The sequence below is a fragment of the Pseudophryne corroboree genome, chromosome 3, assembly GCF_028390025.1.
Source record: "Pseudophryne corroboree isolate aPseCor3 chromosome 3, aPseCor3.hap2, whole genome shotgun sequence".
Lineage (NCBI taxonomy): Eukaryota > Metazoa > Chordata > Amphibia > Anura > Myobatrachidae > Pseudophryne > Pseudophryne corroboree.
The window spans coordinates 602,762,300-602,781,452 of record NC_086446.1 but is presented as its reverse complement, the minus strand read 5'-3'; the positions used below and the strand labels follow the sequence as shown (position 1 = coordinate 602,781,452).

Below are 19,153 nucleotides of genomic sequence, written 5' to 3'. Positions count from 1 at the left end.
GCATCTTCCGATGCAGTCGCTGATACCGGCACACCCGCCAAATGGAGCCACACACCCCAACCCCCACCCCACCCTGTCGCTGCCTTGGAAAGCATATAACAACAGCTTATTATCTCCATGCAGTTGTGGTCTGCGCCTGACAGCGTTATCCATCTGGGATGCATGTGCAATGCGTCTCAGATGCATATGTAAAGGAAAAAATAGGATTTTAATACCTACCGGTAAATACTTTTCTCCTAGTCCGTAGAGGATGCTGGGGTCCACTTCAGTACCATGGGGTATAGACGGTTCCGCAGGAGCCATGGGCACTTTAAGACTTTTCAAGGGTGTGAACTGGCTCCTCCCTCTATGCCCCTCCTCCAGACCTCAGTATAGCAACTGTGCCCAGGGAGACTGACATTTCGAGGAAAGGATTTACTTTTAATTTAACAGTGAGATTCATACCAGCTCACACCTCACCATGCCGCACAACATGGCATTCAACATAACACACGCCAACAGGCATGAACCATTTGCAGCAATATGCTGAAAATAATTGTAACACAACACTTGTGTAACTACAACAAAGTAACTACTGCAGGTAAAGTACGCACTGGGTCGGGTGCCCAGCTTCCTCTATGGAATAGGAGAAAAGGATTTACCGGTAGGTATTAAAATCCTATTTTCTCAAACGTCCTAGAGGATGCTGGGGTCCACTTCAGTACCATGGGGTTATACCAAAGCTCCAATACGGGCGGGAGAGTGCGGATGACCCTGCAGCACAGATTGACCAAACTTGAGGTCCTCATCGGCCAAGGTGTCAAACTTGTAGAACTTTGCAAATGTGTTTAACCCTGACCAAGTAGCTGCTCGGCAAAGTTGTAATGCCGAGACTCCCCGGGCAGCCGCCCAGGATGAGGCCACCTTTCTAGTAGAATGGGAATTTACCGACTTCGGTATCGGCAATCCTGCCGTGGAAGGAGCGTGCTGAATCGTCCCTCTGATCCAGCGCGCAATAGTCTGCTTAGAAGCAGGATACCCAATCTTGTTGGGAGCATACAGGACAAACAGAGCCTCTGTTTTCCTTATCCGAGCTGTTCTTGCGACATAAATTTTCAAAGCTCTGACCACATCAAGAGACTTTGACTCAGTGAAAGTGTCAGTAGCCACTGGCACCACAATAGGTTGGTTCATATGGGAAGACGAAACCACCTTTGGAAGAAATTGTTGGCGAGTTCCCAACTCAGACACCCGCTTTGCGTATGCCAAGGCCAAAAGCATCACCACTTTCCAAGTGAGAAACTTCAACTCTATCTCCTCTAGAGGTTCAGACCAATCCGATTGAAGGAACTGCAACACCACTAGAGGCACAAATGGAGGCTGGATGTGCAGCACCCCTTTCACGAACGTCTGAACTTCTGGAAGGGCAGCCAATTGTTGTTGAAAGAAAACTGACCAGGCCGAAATCTGGACCTTGATTGAACCCAATCTTAGGCCCGCATCCACACCAGCCTGCAGAAAATAGAGAAAACGTCCCAACTGAAACTCCTCCGTAGGAGCCTTCTTGGATTCACACCAAGACACATATTTTCTCCAAATACGGTGGTAATGTTTAGACGTTACTCCTTTCCTGGCCTGAATAAGAGTGGGGATGACTTCTTTGGGAATACCCTTTCGGGCTAGGATCCGGCGCTCAACAGCCATGCCGTCAAACGTAGCCGCGGTAAGTCTTGATACACACACGCCCCCTGCTGCCGTAGGTCCTCGCGAGGAGGAAGAGGCCAAGGATCTTCTATAAGCAACTCCTGAAGATCTGGATATCAAGCCCTCCTTGGCCAGTCTGGGACAATGAGGATTGCTCGAACCCTTGTTCTTCTTATGATTTTGAGAACTTTTGGTATCAGTGGAAGTGGAGGGAAGACATATACCGATCAAAACACCCTCTGGGCCACCAGTGCATCCACTGCTATTGCTTGAGGGTCTCTCGACCTGAAACAATATCTCTGAAGCTTCGTGTTGAGACAAGATGCCATCATGTCTACTTGAGGACTTGTCACCTCTGTGAAGACTTCTTGGTGGAGGCCCCATTCTCCTGGATGGAGATCGTGTCTGCTGAGGAAGTCTGCTTCCCAGTTGTCCACTCCCGGAATGAAAATTGGTGACAGAGCTCTTGCATGCCTTTCTGCCCAGAGGAGGATCTTTGTCACCTCTGCCATTGCCGCTTTGCTTTTCGTTCCGCCTTGACGGTTTATGTACGCGACTGCTGTTACATTGTTACCGCTTGTAGAAGGCCGTTGTAAATGGCTCTCAATTCCAGAACGTTTATGTGAAGGCAGGTTTCCTGACTTGACCATTTTCCTTGGAAGCCTTCCCCCTGTGTGACTGCTCCCCAGCCTCGGAGACTTGCATCCGTGGTTACTAGGACCCAATCCTGAATCCCGAACCTGCGTCCCTCTAGTAGGTGAGAACTCTGTAGCCACCACAGGAGCAAAATCCTGGCTTTGGAGGACAGGATTATCTTCCGGTGCATGTGTAGGTGGGATCCGGACCACTTGTCCAACAGGTCCCACTGAAATACTCTGGCATGGAATCGGCCAAACTGTATGGCCTCGTAGGCCACCACCATTTTCCCCAACAACCGAATGCATTGATGTATTGACACTCTTGTTGGTTTCAAAATCTGTTTGACCATTCTCTGGCTTTCCAGAGCCTTTTCTACTGGAAGAAATACTCTCTGTACTTCCGTGTCCAGTATCATCCCCAGAAAGGACAATCTTGTCGTCGGTTCCAATTGTGACTTCGGAAAATTCATGATCCAACCGTGTTGTTGGAGTACTGACAGGGAGAGTGCAATGTTCTGCACCAACCGTTCCCTGGATCTCGCTTTTATCAGGAGATCGTCCAGGTAAGGAATTATATTGACTCCTTGTTGTTGAAGGAGGACCATCATCTCTGCCATCACCTTGGTGAATACCCTCGGTGCCGCGGAGAGCCCGAACAGCAACGTCTGAAACTGGTAATGGCAATCCTGTACTGCGAATCTCAGATAAGCTTGGTGAGGAGGATAAATGGGAACATGCAAGTAAGCATCTTTTATGTCTACTGACACCATGAATTCCCCTTCCTCCAGACTGGAAATCACTACCCTCAGGGATTGCATCTTGAACTTGAACCTTTTGAGGTAGAGATTCAGATTTTTCAGGTTTAAAATTGGTCTGACCGAGCCGTCCGGGATTGGAACTATGAAAAGGCTTGAATAAAAACCTTCTCCTTGCTGTGACAAGGGTACCAGGACAATGACTTGATCCTGACAACATTTTTTGAATTGCAGCTGTTACTACTTCTCTGTCTGGAAGAGAAGCTGGCAAGGTCGATTTGAAAAATCGACATGGGGGTCGTCTTGAAACTCCAGTTTGTATCCATGTGACACTATTTGTAAGACCCATGGGTCCAGGCCAGATTAAAGCCAGATCTTACTGAAAACTTTCAGACATGCTCCCACCCGAGCGGACTCCTGCAAGGGAGCCCCAGTGTCATGCTGCAGATTTGGCAGAAGCAGGGGTTGATTTCTGCTCCTGCGATCCTGGAGACGCTGCGGATTTCTTTCCTCTTCCCCTTCCTCTTCCTGCAAAGAAGGGGGAACCTTTGGCCTTTTTGTATTTGTTGGGCCGAAAAGACTGCATGTGAGAGTGCTGTGTCTTTTTCGCCGGTGCAGGAGCATAAGGCAAGAATGTCAACTTACCTGCGGTAGCCGCACAGACTAACGCATCCAGCCCATCTCCAAACAAGGCCTCACCTTTATACGGGAGAGCCTCCATATTTCTTTTGGAATCTGCATCAGCATTCCACTGGCGAATACACAACGCCCTCCGAGCTGATACTGCCATGGTAGCGGCTTTTGAACCCAAGAGTCCAATATCTTTCATGGCTTCTAGCATGTATGCAGCAGTGTCTTTGCTATGACCTAACGTTAGGAGTATATCGTCTCTATCTATCGAGTCAATTTCCGATGACAAGTTATCTGACCATTTTTCGATAGCCCTACTCACCCACGCGCAAGCAATGGCGGGCATGAGCAATGTACCATTGGCCACATAAATAGATTTTAACGTAGTCTCCAAGTTGCGGTCTGCCGGCTCCTTCAGTGAAGCTGTCCCAGGTGCAGGGAGAATCACCTTTTTAGTTAACCCTTACAGGGCACTGTCTAATACAGGGGGTGACTCCCATCTTTTCCTGTCCTCTGCCGGGAAAGGATAAGCAACCTGAATCCTTTTGGGAATCTGAAATGTCTTTTCAGGGTTTACCCAAACTCCCTCAAATAGAGTATTAAGCTCATGAGAAGGAGGGAAAGTTACATTAATTTTTCTTTCTTTATAAAAATAAGCCTTCTCCTGAGGTACAGGAGGGGCTTCCGTAACTTCCAAAACTTCCTTTATAGCAACAATCATATATTGAATGCTTTTTGCCAATTTAGGATCTATCCCCCTGGAATCACTATCGTTGACACAGGAATCAGAGTCCGTGTCGGTATCAGTATGTACTATTTGTGCAAATGGTCTCTTATGTGACCCAGAGGGGTCGCCTGCGGAAGAAAAGGCAGAACTATGAAAAATCACATCTTCCACTGATTTTCTCCAGCTCTCTGCATCTGCATGAGACTCAGACTTATCTAATCTCTTACTGATATGATTCACACTATCACGTAATTCTTTCACCCATTCAGGCTCGTGATGTGCCGGCAGCGCCACCACATTACAACTCTGTGTCCCTAAAATGGCTCCCTCAGGGGAAGAGCTCCCTGCCTCAGACATGTCACACACGTGCACAACCGCACCACAGACACTCTGGGACTTATAGGGGACAGACCCACAGTAAAATCTGTCAGAAGGACACAGATAGGATTTGCCAGTTCACAACCCAGCGCCAGTAATAAATTGTCTGTGAAACACAAAATGCCCACTGACATACAGCACTTTTATAATGGTTATCACAATATATAGCACCAAATCTCACTGTGCCCCCGCTGTTTTGCACCCTGATACTTGGTTCAATAGTGGAGGACCAGTGTTCTTCTCTGCAGCCTGGAAGGAGAGAAAATGGCGCTGAGCAGTGTGCTGGCTGACTGAGGAGGAAGCCCCGCCCCCGTAACGGCGCGTTTCTCCTCAGTAGGACTGTGCCTCAGCATCTTATGCCCCTTTATTTGCCAGTTTTATTAGGTTTCATGCTGCCCAGGGCGTTCCCCCCGCGCCCTGCCTCCTACAATGCCTGTGTATGTGTGGGTAGCATGGCGCGCAGCGTTCCCGCCCGCTGCGCGGTACCTTTTAGCCATCACGATGTCTGAAGATTTCTTCTTACACTCACCTGTCTTCTGACTTCTGGCTCTGTAAGGGGGGTGACGGCGGGCTGTGGGAGTGAGCACATAGCCGCAGCTAGCGTTCAGTTCCCTTCAGGAGCTAATGGTGTCCTGTCAGCCAGAAGCAGAGCCATGAAACTATTCAGGAAGTTGGTTCCTACTTCTGCCCCCTAAGTCCCACGAAGCAGGGAGACTGTTGCCAGCAGTTCTCCCTGAAAATAAAAAACCTAACATAAGTCTTTTCAGAGAAACTCAGTAGAGCTCCCCTGGAGTGCTTCCAGTCTGCCTGGGCACATTTTCTAAACTGAGGTCTGGAGGAGGGGCATAGAGGGAAGAGCCAGTTCACACCCTTGAAAAGTCTTAAAGTGCCCATGGCTCCTGCGGAACCGTCTATACCCCATGGTACTGAAGTGGACCCCAGCATCCTCTAGGACGTATGAGAAATATTGGGCACTTGCTACCAATGTCTCTCCTCCACCCACCTCTGACTTCGGACCATTGTTTTTCCAAATGTCTCTTTTTAGTAATATAAAAATGATTGTGCATCATCATTGCATAACAAGACAATGATGTTTGATTTTAACAAAATATTTATTTTATATTTCAGCTTCTGATACCACATGTGAGATTCACCATAGCAATCAACACAAAGGCACGAGAGCAGCTCATTTGTGAATGTGGACTATTTGATAAGGTTTGGGATCCTATCTATTTTATATAGCAACTATGAAGTTATATGAAAATCAATATTATTATAGTTGTTCTAGGTTATCATATATACCCTGTTAATAATGAGTGAATCTGATGTGACGTCAGTAGCACACCCTCCCTTTACTAGAGATGTTTTGTATATTGGGTGGGTGTATTGGTGGGGAATCTGAAAAAGACAACAGGACTGATAAGGCAAAGTCCTAAGGCAGTTTAAGTTACTTACAGGGAGGCGTTTAATTCCGACAGCTGACAATGCCGCCAGCTGGAATCCTGGAGCACCAGGGCTATTCCCATTCGTGGGTGTCCACAACACCCATAAAGTGGGAATAGATCCTGTGGTGAGCGCAGCAAGCCAGCAAGGAAACTCTTAGCGCTCGCCGGCATTCTGGCGCACGGAGTGCCGCTGTTGGGATATTGACAGCCAGCATCCCGTCCTCTGGTCATCCATACCGAACCGACTTACAGTGTCCATAGACACTGACATTTGGATTAGTCTACTTTAGACTTCTTAATTGGAAGCATATCACTGTGTTTATGGGTGGAGAAAGATCATTAATCCCAGTGTACATTAAAAGGGAGTCTTATTTGGTAAAGGGATGAATGGTAGACTCACTCAGACAATGTCCGTATCGGATTTGTATGTAATCATTATTCATCCTTTCTAATGTAGTTTTATAAGATCTGGAAATTCAGCCCGACTGCTCAAAGTCTGAATTTTTCATATGAGGACAGTCATGCAGATGCATGTGGAAGGCGAATTTAACAGAGCTACTGTCATCTAACAGTCATACCGAGTGGTTGGTGGACCAGAATATGGCTAACTTTATAAAGACTGCACTTACCTAAACTAACAAAAGAATTAGCATTCAGGGAACTTCTATGCAAGGACCGTTAATAGTTGATTGTGGAATAAGACATAAGATCCCTTCATTAATGTATGCAGAGGACAAAAGGTGTGTGTTGAAGTAGGCATAGCTACAACTTTTTGTCACATATACCAAGTTGCCTAGAGGCCTTCCTCAACAGAATTATGTCATGGCCCAGTGCTCAATTTAATCTTATTTTTGTAGATAGAGCTTATCCCATATAACCTAAAAGGCATTTTATCTCATTGCAAATTATGTTGTAGGCCAATGCCACAGGAGGAGGAGGACATGTTGAGCTGCTGATAAGAGCCATGAAGGACTTTACCTATAAGTCTATTTGCTTTCCCGAGGCAATAAAGTTGAGGGGCATGGACAACAAGGAAGATATTCCATATTATTTCTACAGAGATGATGGAATGAAGGTTTGGCAAGCAATACTTAAGTAAGAGAACTGTATCTGCTTTTACCATATTATTGTATTATAGCATTTTTATGATTTTTTGACAATTTTCATTAGAATATTTGCAAACAAAAGTAGCTGCAGACTCAACTACTTTTAAAATCACAACAAATTTGAACCTAAAGAGAATCACTGATCTTTCAGCATTCACTATACTAGTTAGCTTCCAACAGATTCATTAGCTAACCTGTAACTCAGATTCATTAGCTAACCTGTGCTCATTCGGGCAGGACCTGGCCAACCTATAGCTAATAAAAGTATTAGCTGAGTCATAGAGAAAGACCAACCTATACCTATAGCTCATGAAAGCATTAGCTCAATCACAGGGATTGACCAACCTAGAGGTCATGAAAGTGTTAGCTCATTCACAGGGCTAGACTAACCTACAGCTGATGAAAGCATTAGCGTTTTCAGAGGGCTAGACCAATGAATAGCTCATGAAAGCATTAACTCAATCACATGGCTTATGTCTCATGAAAGTAGCTCATTTACATTGCTAGACCAACCTATAGCTCCTGAAAGCATATGCTTATTCACATTGTCATACCATCCTATAGCTCTTGAAAACAATAGCTCATTCAGAGCCCTAGACCAACTTATAGCTCAAGAATGTGTTAGCTCATTCACAGAGTTCCAGAACTGGATTAGTTTATTCACAGAGTTTCAGAGTTGGTTTAAAATTAAATAAAACAATAGTACTGCATTAGCTGTAATAAGACTGGTACACTGTAGTGTTAACGAGCCATACTGTCTATACTTAACATGAAGGGTTCCTTACTGTGTAGCCTACAGAAATTATAAATTAATAAGGGGAAACAGATGCCCCTCCAACTTTCCCACATGGTCCTCAGACCTCCTCACATGCAATCAGACCTCCCATATGTCCCTTACATGCCCATCAAACCAACCCATGTGCCAACAATTTATAACTATATAGTGGTGGTTCTAAATAACTAAAGAAAGTGTGTGTGTGTGTGTGTGTGTGTGTGTGTGTGTGTGTGTGTGTGTGTGTGTGTGTGTGTGTGTGTGTGTTTTTTTATTTAGATAGATAGATAGATAGATAGATAGATAGATAGATAGATAGATAGATTAAATATAAAACAAAATAAGTAATAGACTTTAAAAATCTTTCCCATTTGCATAAAATGCTGTGGTTGGTGGGAGCAGGTGGAAGAAGAATGAGGGAGAATAGTTGGGATGGGGACAGAGGCACAAGAGGAATCTTTAGAGGGATCTCTCTGGAGGTTTATGTCCTCTCCTAGCTCAGCTTAGGACACCAGCGTTACAGGTCTAATATGTAAATTGAAACTCTGCAAGGGTGTAAATTGTCTTTTAAAATACTGTAGGCAGAGTCTATAAAAGATGATGTGGCCATAATTGTTTAGCTCCACAGTGCATTGTATTTTAATATAGGGGATCTAGAATTTATGTCTGCAGGAGTTAGATGCTCTAAAAAAATGCTCTAAAATTGTATTTACTGTACTACAGAACTACAAATACAGTGAAAACAGGATTTCTCTGATTGCAGATGTTAGCTTTACAAGTTTATTCAGGCACAAACCACTGGTATAAGTAATGTTTTAAGGTTTTTAGGGACATATTCATTATGGTAATTATCAGGGGACGGACAGACCCCGATAATTATGTTTTCACTTTGCTTCCTGGTACCAGAGCAATTCATCATTGTTCCAGCGCAAAGACAGCTTATCTAAAAATCATCTGTCCCCGCAAATGTTTTCTCCACTACTTTAGTAGTTGTGAAACGTATCACTGCTGAGTCTGACCTCCGAAGTGTTACTGCACAAGTGTGACCATGGGTTCAAACATGCTCAACTTACGGTGGAAGGAGCCAGGCAATGGAAGAGTGATCTGAATTGGGTCTGGGAACAAACGCCTTCTGGAAATGTTGAGTCAAGCTCCAAAAAAATTGTATATTTGGAGCTTGAAGAATTTAGGTATTCATTCTAATGTTTGGGGACAGCGGGCCAGATTAGAAGTGAAAGGTAAGCAGGAGATATCCGTGATATTTCTTTCGTTACCTTTAAAATGAATGGCAGACTGATTTAATTTATACAAAAGTAAGATCAAAAATTATCTCCTTAAGAACTAAGAGAGCAACAGCAAATGAACACATGCAACTTCTTCATTTTAAGCAAAAATTGCAGTTCTTCCTGTTTCTGTTGCATCCTATGTCTCCTTCCCTGATATATATTCACGCAACCCCTTGTATAACCCATTATAACAGTTTCAGTTCCCTCTAAATTGTGCTGGCCTTTGCATAAATATACCAAGTCATCTTCGCTGTTATTATGCCACACTACAGTTACCTATACCTAGCAATACTGTACTCTCCATTGCAAATGAGTCAACGACATATTGCAGACATATACTTCAAGGTATCTACAGCATAGATATACCCTTATACAGGGAATTCGAAAAATCCCTCTGCAGTGAGCACTGTCTCTGGCTGCAGTCATGAGAAGCCAGAGAGGGACAAAGCCAGTGGGTAATTACGCCGCGGAGCTGCCAGATACCGTGAAGCACAACCGTTTCTCTTTTATTTCATGTAAATAAAGTGTTTAAAAACAATTAAGCTGACATATTACTTAACACACATTCTCTGTGGGGAGACTTAAGCTAGGTACACACTATACAATTATCTGGCAGATTATCTGCCTGATCTAGCTGGTTGGAATGGAAATCTGGTAATGGATGAGAGCAAATGACAATCGACCATTTGCTCCCAAACACTAGAAAATGGACAAATACAGTTGTTCATACAAGTTGGTTAAATTTGCGTTTAACCAATTTGTCTGAATGACAGGTTTTGTTTGTTTTCCAGTGTTTGGGAGCAAATGGTCGATTGTCATGTGCTCTGATCCATTACCAGATTTTCATTACAACCAGCTAGATCTGGCAGATTATCTGTCAGATAATTGTATAGAGGCCCTCATTCCGAGTTGTTCGCTCGCAAGCTGCTTTTAGCAGCATTGCACACGCTAAGCCGCCGCCTACTGGGAGTGAATCTTAGCATAGTAGATTTGCGAACGAAAGATTAGCATAATTGCGAATAGAAATTTCTTAGCAGTTTCTGAGTAGCTCGAGACTTACTCTGCCAGTGCGATCAGTTCAGTCAGTTTCGTTCCTGGTTTGACGTCACAAACACACCCAGCGTTCACCCAGACACTCCCCCGTTTCTTCAGACACTCCCGCGTTTTTCCCAGAAACGGCAGCGTTTTTTCGCACACACCCATAAAACGGCCAGTTTCCGCCCAGAAACACCCACTTCCTGTCAATCACACTACGATCACCAGAACGAAGAAAAAACCTCGTAATGCCGTGAGTAAAATACCTAACTTAATAGCAAATTTACTTGGCGCAGTCGCACTGCGGACATTGCGCATGCGCATTAGCGACTAATCGCTCCATTGCGATAAAAAAATAACGAGCGATCAACTCGGAATGACCACCCGTGTGTACCTATTTTAAGGGTCGAATTCAAATGTGTTAGCAGTTGCATATACACTGCAGGGGGGGGGGGCAGATATAACATGTGCTGAGAGAGTTAGATTTGGGTGGGGTGTGTTCAATCTGAAATCTAAATTGCAGTGTAAAAATAAAGCAGCCAGGTGGGGCAGATATAACATGTGCAGACAGTGCCGTAACTAGGCATTTTAGCGCTGTGTGCAAGAAACGACAGTGGCGCCCCCCCCCCCCATGTAAGATAGGGGCAGTGCGCGCCGTAGGAGCGCGTAACATTTATAGGGGTGTGGCTTCACGGGGAAGGGGCGTGGCCACAAAATAATAGCAATTCATACTACGGTGCACAGTAGTCTACATTATTCAAAATACGCTGCACAGTAGCGCCACTACACCAGGTAGAGCCCCTTTTATACATTACAGCAGACAGCGTCCCCCTTTTTACACATTACGGCAGCCAGTCCCCCTTTTTACTAGTGATGAGCGGATTCGGTTTTACTCGGTTTTACTCGGTTCTCAAAACCGAATCTTATTGGCTATCCAAAACACGTGACATCAGTGAGCCAATAAGATTCGGTTTTGAGAACCGAGTAAAACCGAGTAAAACCGAATCCGCTCATCACTACTTTTTACACATTGCGGCAGCCAGGACCCCTTTTTACACATTGCGGCAGCCAGGCCCCCTCTTTACACATTGCGGCAGCCAGGCCCCCTTTTTACACATTGCGGCAGCCAGGACCCCATTTTACACATTGCGGCAGCCAGGACCCCTTTTTACACATTGCGGCAGCCAGGACCCCTTTTTACACATTGCGGCAGCCAGGGCCCCTTTTTACACATTGCGGCAGCCAGGATCCCTTTTTACACATTGCGGCAGCCAGGCCCCCTCTTTACACATTGCGGCAGCCAGGCACCCTTTTTACACATTGCGGCAGCCAGGACCCCATTTTACACATTGCGGCAGCCAGGACCCCTTTTACACATTGCAGCAGCCAGACCCCCTTTTTATACATTGCGGCAGCCAGGACCCCTTTTTACACATTACGGCAGCCAGTCCCCCTTTTTACACATTACGGCAGTCAATTTGACTCATTACATGCCGCTGGCAGTTGCGCCCTCAGGGCAACTGCGCTGTGTGCCAAGCCCCCTTGACACACACGTAGTTACGGCGCTGTGTGCAGAGAGAGTATTAGATTTGGGTGGGTTATATTGTTTCTGTGCTGGGTAAATACTCACTGCTTTATTTTTACACTGCAATTTAGATTTCCATTTGAACACACCCCACCCAAATCTATCTCTCTCTGCACATGTTATATGAATGTCCTTGTGTGGCCCAGCCAGAGCCCAGACTTGAATCCGATTGAACATCTCTGGCGAGATCTGAAAATGGCTGTACACCGACGCTTCCCATCCAACCTGATGGAGCTTGACAGATGCTGCAAAGAGGAATGGGCGAAACTGCCCAAAGATAGGTGTGCCAATCTTGTGGCATCATATTCAAAAAGACTTGAGGCTGTAATTGCTGCCAAAGGTGGATCAACAAAGTATTGCGCAAAGGCTGTGAATACTTATATACATGTGATTACTTAGTTTTTTATTTTTAATAAATTTGCAAAAATCTCAAAAACACTTTTTTCACAGTGTCATTATGGGGTATTGTGTGTAGAATTTTGAGGGAAAAATTAATTTATTCCAGTCTTAACAAACTTAACAAAATGTGGAAAAAGTTAAGCACTGTGAATACTTTACGGATGCACTGTAAAGGGGCTACCAGGCTACAAAACTGCATAGAAGTCAAACTGAGTTGTTTTCATTAAAAATGTGCAATTAAATGTTGTAAAAGAAGCAGCAGGCAGCCGGCAGCATAAGTGATGCTGTTAGCTGCAGGTGCAGTCTGTGGGGTAAATTTACTAAGATGGGAGTTCTATTTAAGATGGGATGTTAACCATAGCAACCAATCAGATTCTACTTCTCATTTATCTAGCACCTTCTAGAAGATAATACCTGGAATCTGATTGGTTGCTATGGGTAACATCCCATCTTAAATAGAGCTCCCATCTTAGCAAATTTACCCCTGTGTGCCTAGCCTGATCTTGTGAGATGTGGTAATCTCACGAGACCAAGCTGAGAGTTAGTACCGCACTAGGGCAGCTAACAGCATCGGATTTGCTGTTAGCTGCCTGCATATCTTAGCCTGGGTGTTAGTGACAAATGGGGCCCGGCCCCTTGAAACCTGATGACAGCTTAGGGCAGATGAGTGGCGATGGCAGAAATGATCACCACCATCGCCACTTAGAGGTAAAAAAAGAGACCTAATTAATCTTTTGTGGCGGCGCTGTGCACCCCCAGGACCCAGCATGCCAGGCTGCAGCCTTATTATCAGCCTATTGGGGATTAGGCCCCAGAAATACTCAAATACAAACTACATTCTTAAGAATATGCCCCTATACAAACTAAATATTGCAGAGATATAGCCTTATACAAACCACATATTGCAGAGAGATACAGTAGTGCTATACAAACTACATACTGCAGAAATATACCCGTATACAAAGTATGGGTTGGGTACGAGATCCCGTCAGTTGGGATTGACAGAATCCTGACACATCCTGGTATGTATTTTTACCCTACCCTTAACCCTAACCTCCCCCTCTTGCAGCCTAACCCTAACCTCCCCCTCCTTCAGCCTAACTCTAGCCCTCCCCTCTAGCAGTCTAACCCTAAATGCCCCTCCCCCCCGCCTAACCCTTACTTCCCCCTCCCTCAGCCTAACCCTAACCCTCCCCTCTAGCAGCCTAACCCTAAATGCCCCCCCCCCCAAGCTAATCCTAACCTCCCCTAACCCCACTGCCTATCCCTTACCTTTACCCTTATCCCTGAACCCTAGTGCCTCATCCTAACCTCAACCCCATTGCTTATACTCATATCAGGATCCAGCTATTGGTCTTCTGACTGTTGGGATCCCAACTGCCAGTATTTTGAATGAATCCCCAAACTACATGGTATTTCAGATACAGTATATACCCCTCTACAAGACAATGTTGCAGGGAAATACTGATATACAAACTACATACTGCTGAAAAATACACCTATACAAACTACATACAGTACTACACAGATATGCCTCTATACAAACTACATAGTGTAGAGACATAACCTTATACAAACTGCATACAGCAGAGACGTACAGATGTAGCCATGCTCATCTTACTGCGATGCATACTGCAGAGATATAACCCTGTACAAAGTACTTTTTGCTGACATACTCCTATACAAACTGCTGTACACACTAGAGATGAGCGGGTTCGGTTTCTCTGAATCCGAACCCGCCCGAACTTCATGGTTTTTTTCACGGGTCCGAGCAGACTCGGATCCTCCCGCCTTGCTCGGTTAACCCGAGCGCGCCCGAACGTCATCATGACGCTGTCGGATTCTCGCGAGACTCGGATTCTATATAAGGAGCCGCGCGTCGCCGCCATTTTCACACGTGCATTGAGATTGATAGGGAGAGGACGTGGCTGGCGTCCTCTCCATTTAGATTAGAAGAGAGAGAGAGAGAGAGAGATTGACCTGATTTACTGGAGCTTAGGAGTACTGTAGAAGTGTAGAGAGTGCAGAGTTTACTAGTGACTGACCACAGTGACCACCAGACAGTGCAGTTTTATTTAATATATCCGTTCTCTGCCTGAAAAAAACGATACACACAGTGACTCAGTCACATACCATATCTGTGTGCACTGCTCAGCCCAGTGTGCTGCATCATCTATGTATATATATCTGACTGTGCTCAGCTCACACAGCTTATAATTGTGGGGGAGACTGGGGAGCACTGCAGTGCCAGTTATAGGTTATAGCAGGAGCCAGGAGTACATATTATATTAAAATTAAACAGTGCACACTTTTGCTGCAGGAGTGCCACTGCCAGTGTGACTGACCAGTGACCTGACCACACTGACCACCAGTATAGTTAGTAGTATACTATATTGTGATTGCCTGAAAAAGTTAAACACTCGTCGTGTGACTTCACTTGTGTGGTGTTTTTTTTTTTATTCTATAAAAAACTCATTCTGCTGACAGACAGTGTCCAGCAGGTCCGTCATTATATAATATATACCTGTCCGGCTGCAGTAGTGATATATATATATTTTTTATATCATTATTTATCATCCAGTCGCAGCAGACACAGTACGGTAGTTCACGGCTGTAGCTACCTCTGTGTCGGCACTCGGCAGTCCATCCATAATTGTATACCACCTACCCGTGGTTTTTTTTTCTTTCTTCTTTATACATACATACTACTACATCTCTTTATCAACCAGTCTATATTAGCAGCAGACACAGTACAGTACGGTAGTCCACGGCTGTAGCTACCTCTGTGTCGGCACTCGGCAGTCCGTCCATAATTGTATACCACCTACCCGTGGTTTTTTTTTTCTTTCTTCTTTATACATACATACTACTACATCTCTTTATCAACCAGTCTATATTAGCAGCAGACACAGTACAGTACGGTAGTTCACGGCTGTAGCTACCTCTGTGTCGGCACTCGGCAGTCCGTCCATAATTGTATACCACCTACCCGAGGTTTTTTTTTCTTTCTTCTTTATACATACATACTACTACATCTCTTTATCAACCAGTCTATATTAGCAGCAGACACAGTACAGTACGGTAGTCCACGGCTGTAGCTACCTCTGTGTCGGCACTCGGCAGTCCGTCCATAATTGTATACCACCTACCCGTGGGTTTTTTTTCTTTCTTCTTTATACATACATACTACTACATCTCTTTATCAACCAGTCTATATTAGCAGCAGACACAGTACAGTACGGTAGTTCACGGCTGTAGCTACCTCTGTGTCGGCACTCGGCAGTCCGTCCATAATTGTATACCACCTACCCGAGGTTTTTTTTTCTTTCTTCTTTATACATACATACTACTACATCTCTTTATCAACCAGTCTATATTAGCAGCAGACACAGTACAGTACGGTAGTCCACGGCTGTAGCTACCTCTGTGTCGGCACTCGGCAGTCCGTCCATAATTGTATACCACCTACCCGTGGTTTTTTTTTCTTTCTTCTTTATACATACATACTACTACATCTCTTTATCAACCAGTCTATATTAGCAGCAGACACAGTACAGTACGGTAGTTCACGGCTGTAGCTACCTCTGTGTCGGCACTCGGCAGTCCGTCCATAATTGTATACCACCTACCCGTGGTTTTTTTTTCTTTCTTCTTTATACATACATACTACTACATCTCTTTATCAACCAGTCTATATTAGCAGCAGACACAGTACAGTACGGTAGTTCACGGCTGTAGCTACCTCTGTGTCGGCACTCGGCAGTCCGTCCATAATTGTGTACCACCTACCCGTGGTTTTTTTTTCTTTCTTCTTTATACATACATACTACTACATCTCTTTATCAACCAGTCTATATTAGCAGCAGACACAGTACAGTACGGTAGTCCACGGCTGTAGCTACCTCTGTGTCGGCACTCGGCAGTCCATCCATAATTGTATACCACCTACCCGTGGTTTTTTTTTCTTTCTTCTTTATACATACATACTACTACATCTCTTTATCAACCAGTCTATATTAGCAGCAGACACAGTACAGTACGGTAGTTCACGGCTGTAGCTACCTCTGTGTCGGCACTCGGCAGTCCGTCCATAATTGTATACCACCTACCCGAGGTTTTTTTTTCTTTCTTCTTTATACATACATACTACTACATCTCTTTATCAACCAGTCTATATTAGCAGCAGACACAGTACAGTACGGTAGTCCACGGCTGTAGCTACCTCTGTGTCGGCACTCGGCAGTCCGTCCATAATTGTATACCACCTACCCGAGGTTTTTTTTTCTTTCTTCTTTATACATACATACTACTACATCTCTTTATCAACCAGTCTATATTAGCAGCAGACACAGTACAGTACGGTAGTTCACGGCTGTAGCTACCTCTGTGTCAGCACTCGGCAGTCCGTCCATAATTGTATACCACCTACCCGTGGTTTTTTTTTCTTTCTTCTTTATACATACATACTACTACATCTCTTTATCAACCAGTCTATATTAGCAGCAGACACAGTACAGTACGGTAGTCCACGGCTGTAGCTACCTCTGTGTCAGCACTCGGCAGTCCGTCCATAATTGTATACTAGTATCCATCCATCTCCATTGTTTACCTGAGGTGCCTTTTAGTTGTGCCTATTAAAATATGGAGCACAAAAATGTTGAGGTTCCAAAATTAGGGAAAGATCAAGATCCACTTCCACCTCGTGCTGAAGCTGCTGCCACTAGTCATGGCCGAGACGATGAAATGCCAGCAACGTCGTCTGCCAAGGCCGATGCCCAATGTCATAGTACAGAGCATGTCAAATCCAAAACACCAAATATCAGTAAAAAAAGGACTCCAAAACCTAAAATAAAATTGTCGGAGGAGAAGCGTAAACTTGCCAATATGCCATTTACCACACGGAGTGGCAAGGAACGGCTGAGGCCCTGGCCTATGTTCATGGCTAGTGGTTCAGCTTCACATGAGGATGGAGGCACTCAGCCTCTCGCTAGAAAAATGAAAAGACTCAAGCTGGCAAAAGCAGTAGCACCGCAAAGAACTGTGCGTTCTTCGAAATCCCAAATCCACAAGGAGAGTCCAATTGTGTCGGTTGCGATGCCTGACCTTCCCAACACTGGACGTGAAGAGCATGCGCCTTCCACCATTTGCACGCCCCCTGCAAGTGCTGGAAGGAGCACCCGCAGTCCAGTTCCTGATAGTCAGATTGAAGATGTCAGTGTTGAAGTACACCAGGATGAGGAGGATATGGGTGTTGCTGGCGCTGGGGAGGAAATTGACCAGGAGGATTCTGATGGTGAGGTGGTTTGTTTAAGTCAGGCACCCGGGGAGACACCTGTTGTCCGTGGGAGGAATATGGCCGTTGACATGCCTGGTGAAAATACCAAAAAAATCAGCTCTTCGGTGTGGAGGTATTTCAACAGAAATGCGGACAACAGGTGTCAAGCCGTGTGTTCCCTTTGTCAAGCTGTAATAAGTAGGGGTAAGGACGTTAACCACCTCGGAACATCCTCCCTTATACGTCACCTGCAGCGCATTCATAATAAGTCAGTGACAAGTTCAAAAACTTTGGGTGACAGCGGAAGCAGTCCACTGACCAGTAAATCCCTTCCTCTTGTAACCAAGCTCACGCAAACCACCCCACCAACTCCCTCAGTGTCAATTTCCTCCTTCCCCAGGAATGCCAATAGTCCTGCAGGCCATGTCACTGGCAATTCTGATGATTCCTCTCCTGCCTGGGATTCCTCCAATGCATCCTTGCGTGTAACGCCTACTGCTGCTGGCGCTGCTGTTGTTGCTGCTGGGAGTCGATCGTCATCCCAGAGGGGAAGTCGTAAGACCACTTTTACTACTTCCACCAAGCAATTGACTGTCCAACAGTCCTTTGCGAGGAAGATGAAATATCACAGCAGTCATCCTACTGCAAAGCGGATAACTGAGGCCTTGGCATCCTGGGTGGTGAGAAACGTGGTTCCGGTATCCATCATTACTGCAGAGCCAACTAGAGACTTGTTGGAGGTACTGTGTCCCCGGTACCAAATACCATCTAGGTTCCATTTCTCTAGGCAGGCGATACCGAAAATGTACACAGACCTCAGAAAAAGAGTCACCAGTGTCCTAAAAAATGCAGCTGTACCCAATGTCCACTTAACCACGGACATGTGGACAAGTGGAGCAGGGCAGGGTCAGGACTATATGACTGTGACAGCCCACTGGGTAGATGTATGGACTCCCGCCGCAAGAACAGCAGCGGCGGCACCAGTAGCAGCATCTCGCAAACGCCAACTCTTTCCTAGGCAGGCTACGCTTTGTATCACCGCTTTCCAGAATACGCACAGAGCTGAAAACCTCTTACGGCAACTGAGGAAGATCATCGCGGAATGGCTTACCCCAATTGGACTCTCCTGTGGATTTGTGGCATCGGACAACGCCAGCAATATTGTGTGTGCATTAAATATGGGCAAATTCCAGCACGTCCCATGTTTTGCACATACCTTGAATTTGGTGGTGCAGAATTATTTAAAAAACGACAGGGGCGTGCAAGAGATGCTGTCGGTGGCCAGAAGAATTGCGGGACACTTTCGGCGTACAGGCACCACGTACAGAAGACTGGAGCACCACCAAAAACTACTGAACCTGCCCTGCCATCATCTGAAGCAAGAAGTGGTAACGAGGTGGAATTCAACCCTCTATATGCTTCAGAGGTTGGAGGAGCAG

General features: G+C 45.3%; 1 protein-coding gene across 1 annotated transcript in view; it reads left to right on the top strand.

Annotated features, from left to right (window-relative positions):
* The window catches only part of ALOX5 (arachidonate 5-lipoxygenase), a 228,051-nt gene that overhangs the window by 158,489 nt on the left and 50,409 nt on the right, over positions 1 to 19,153 (top strand). The window contains exons 9-10 of the mRNA XM_063961506.1: positions 5,940 to 6,026; positions 7,173 to 7,351. Of these exons, the coding sequence (XP_063817576.1) occupies positions 5,940 to 6,026; positions 7,173 to 7,351 (266 nt within the window). The remainder of the gene's footprint in view (positions 1 to 5,939; positions 6,027 to 7,172; positions 7,352 to 19,153) is intronic.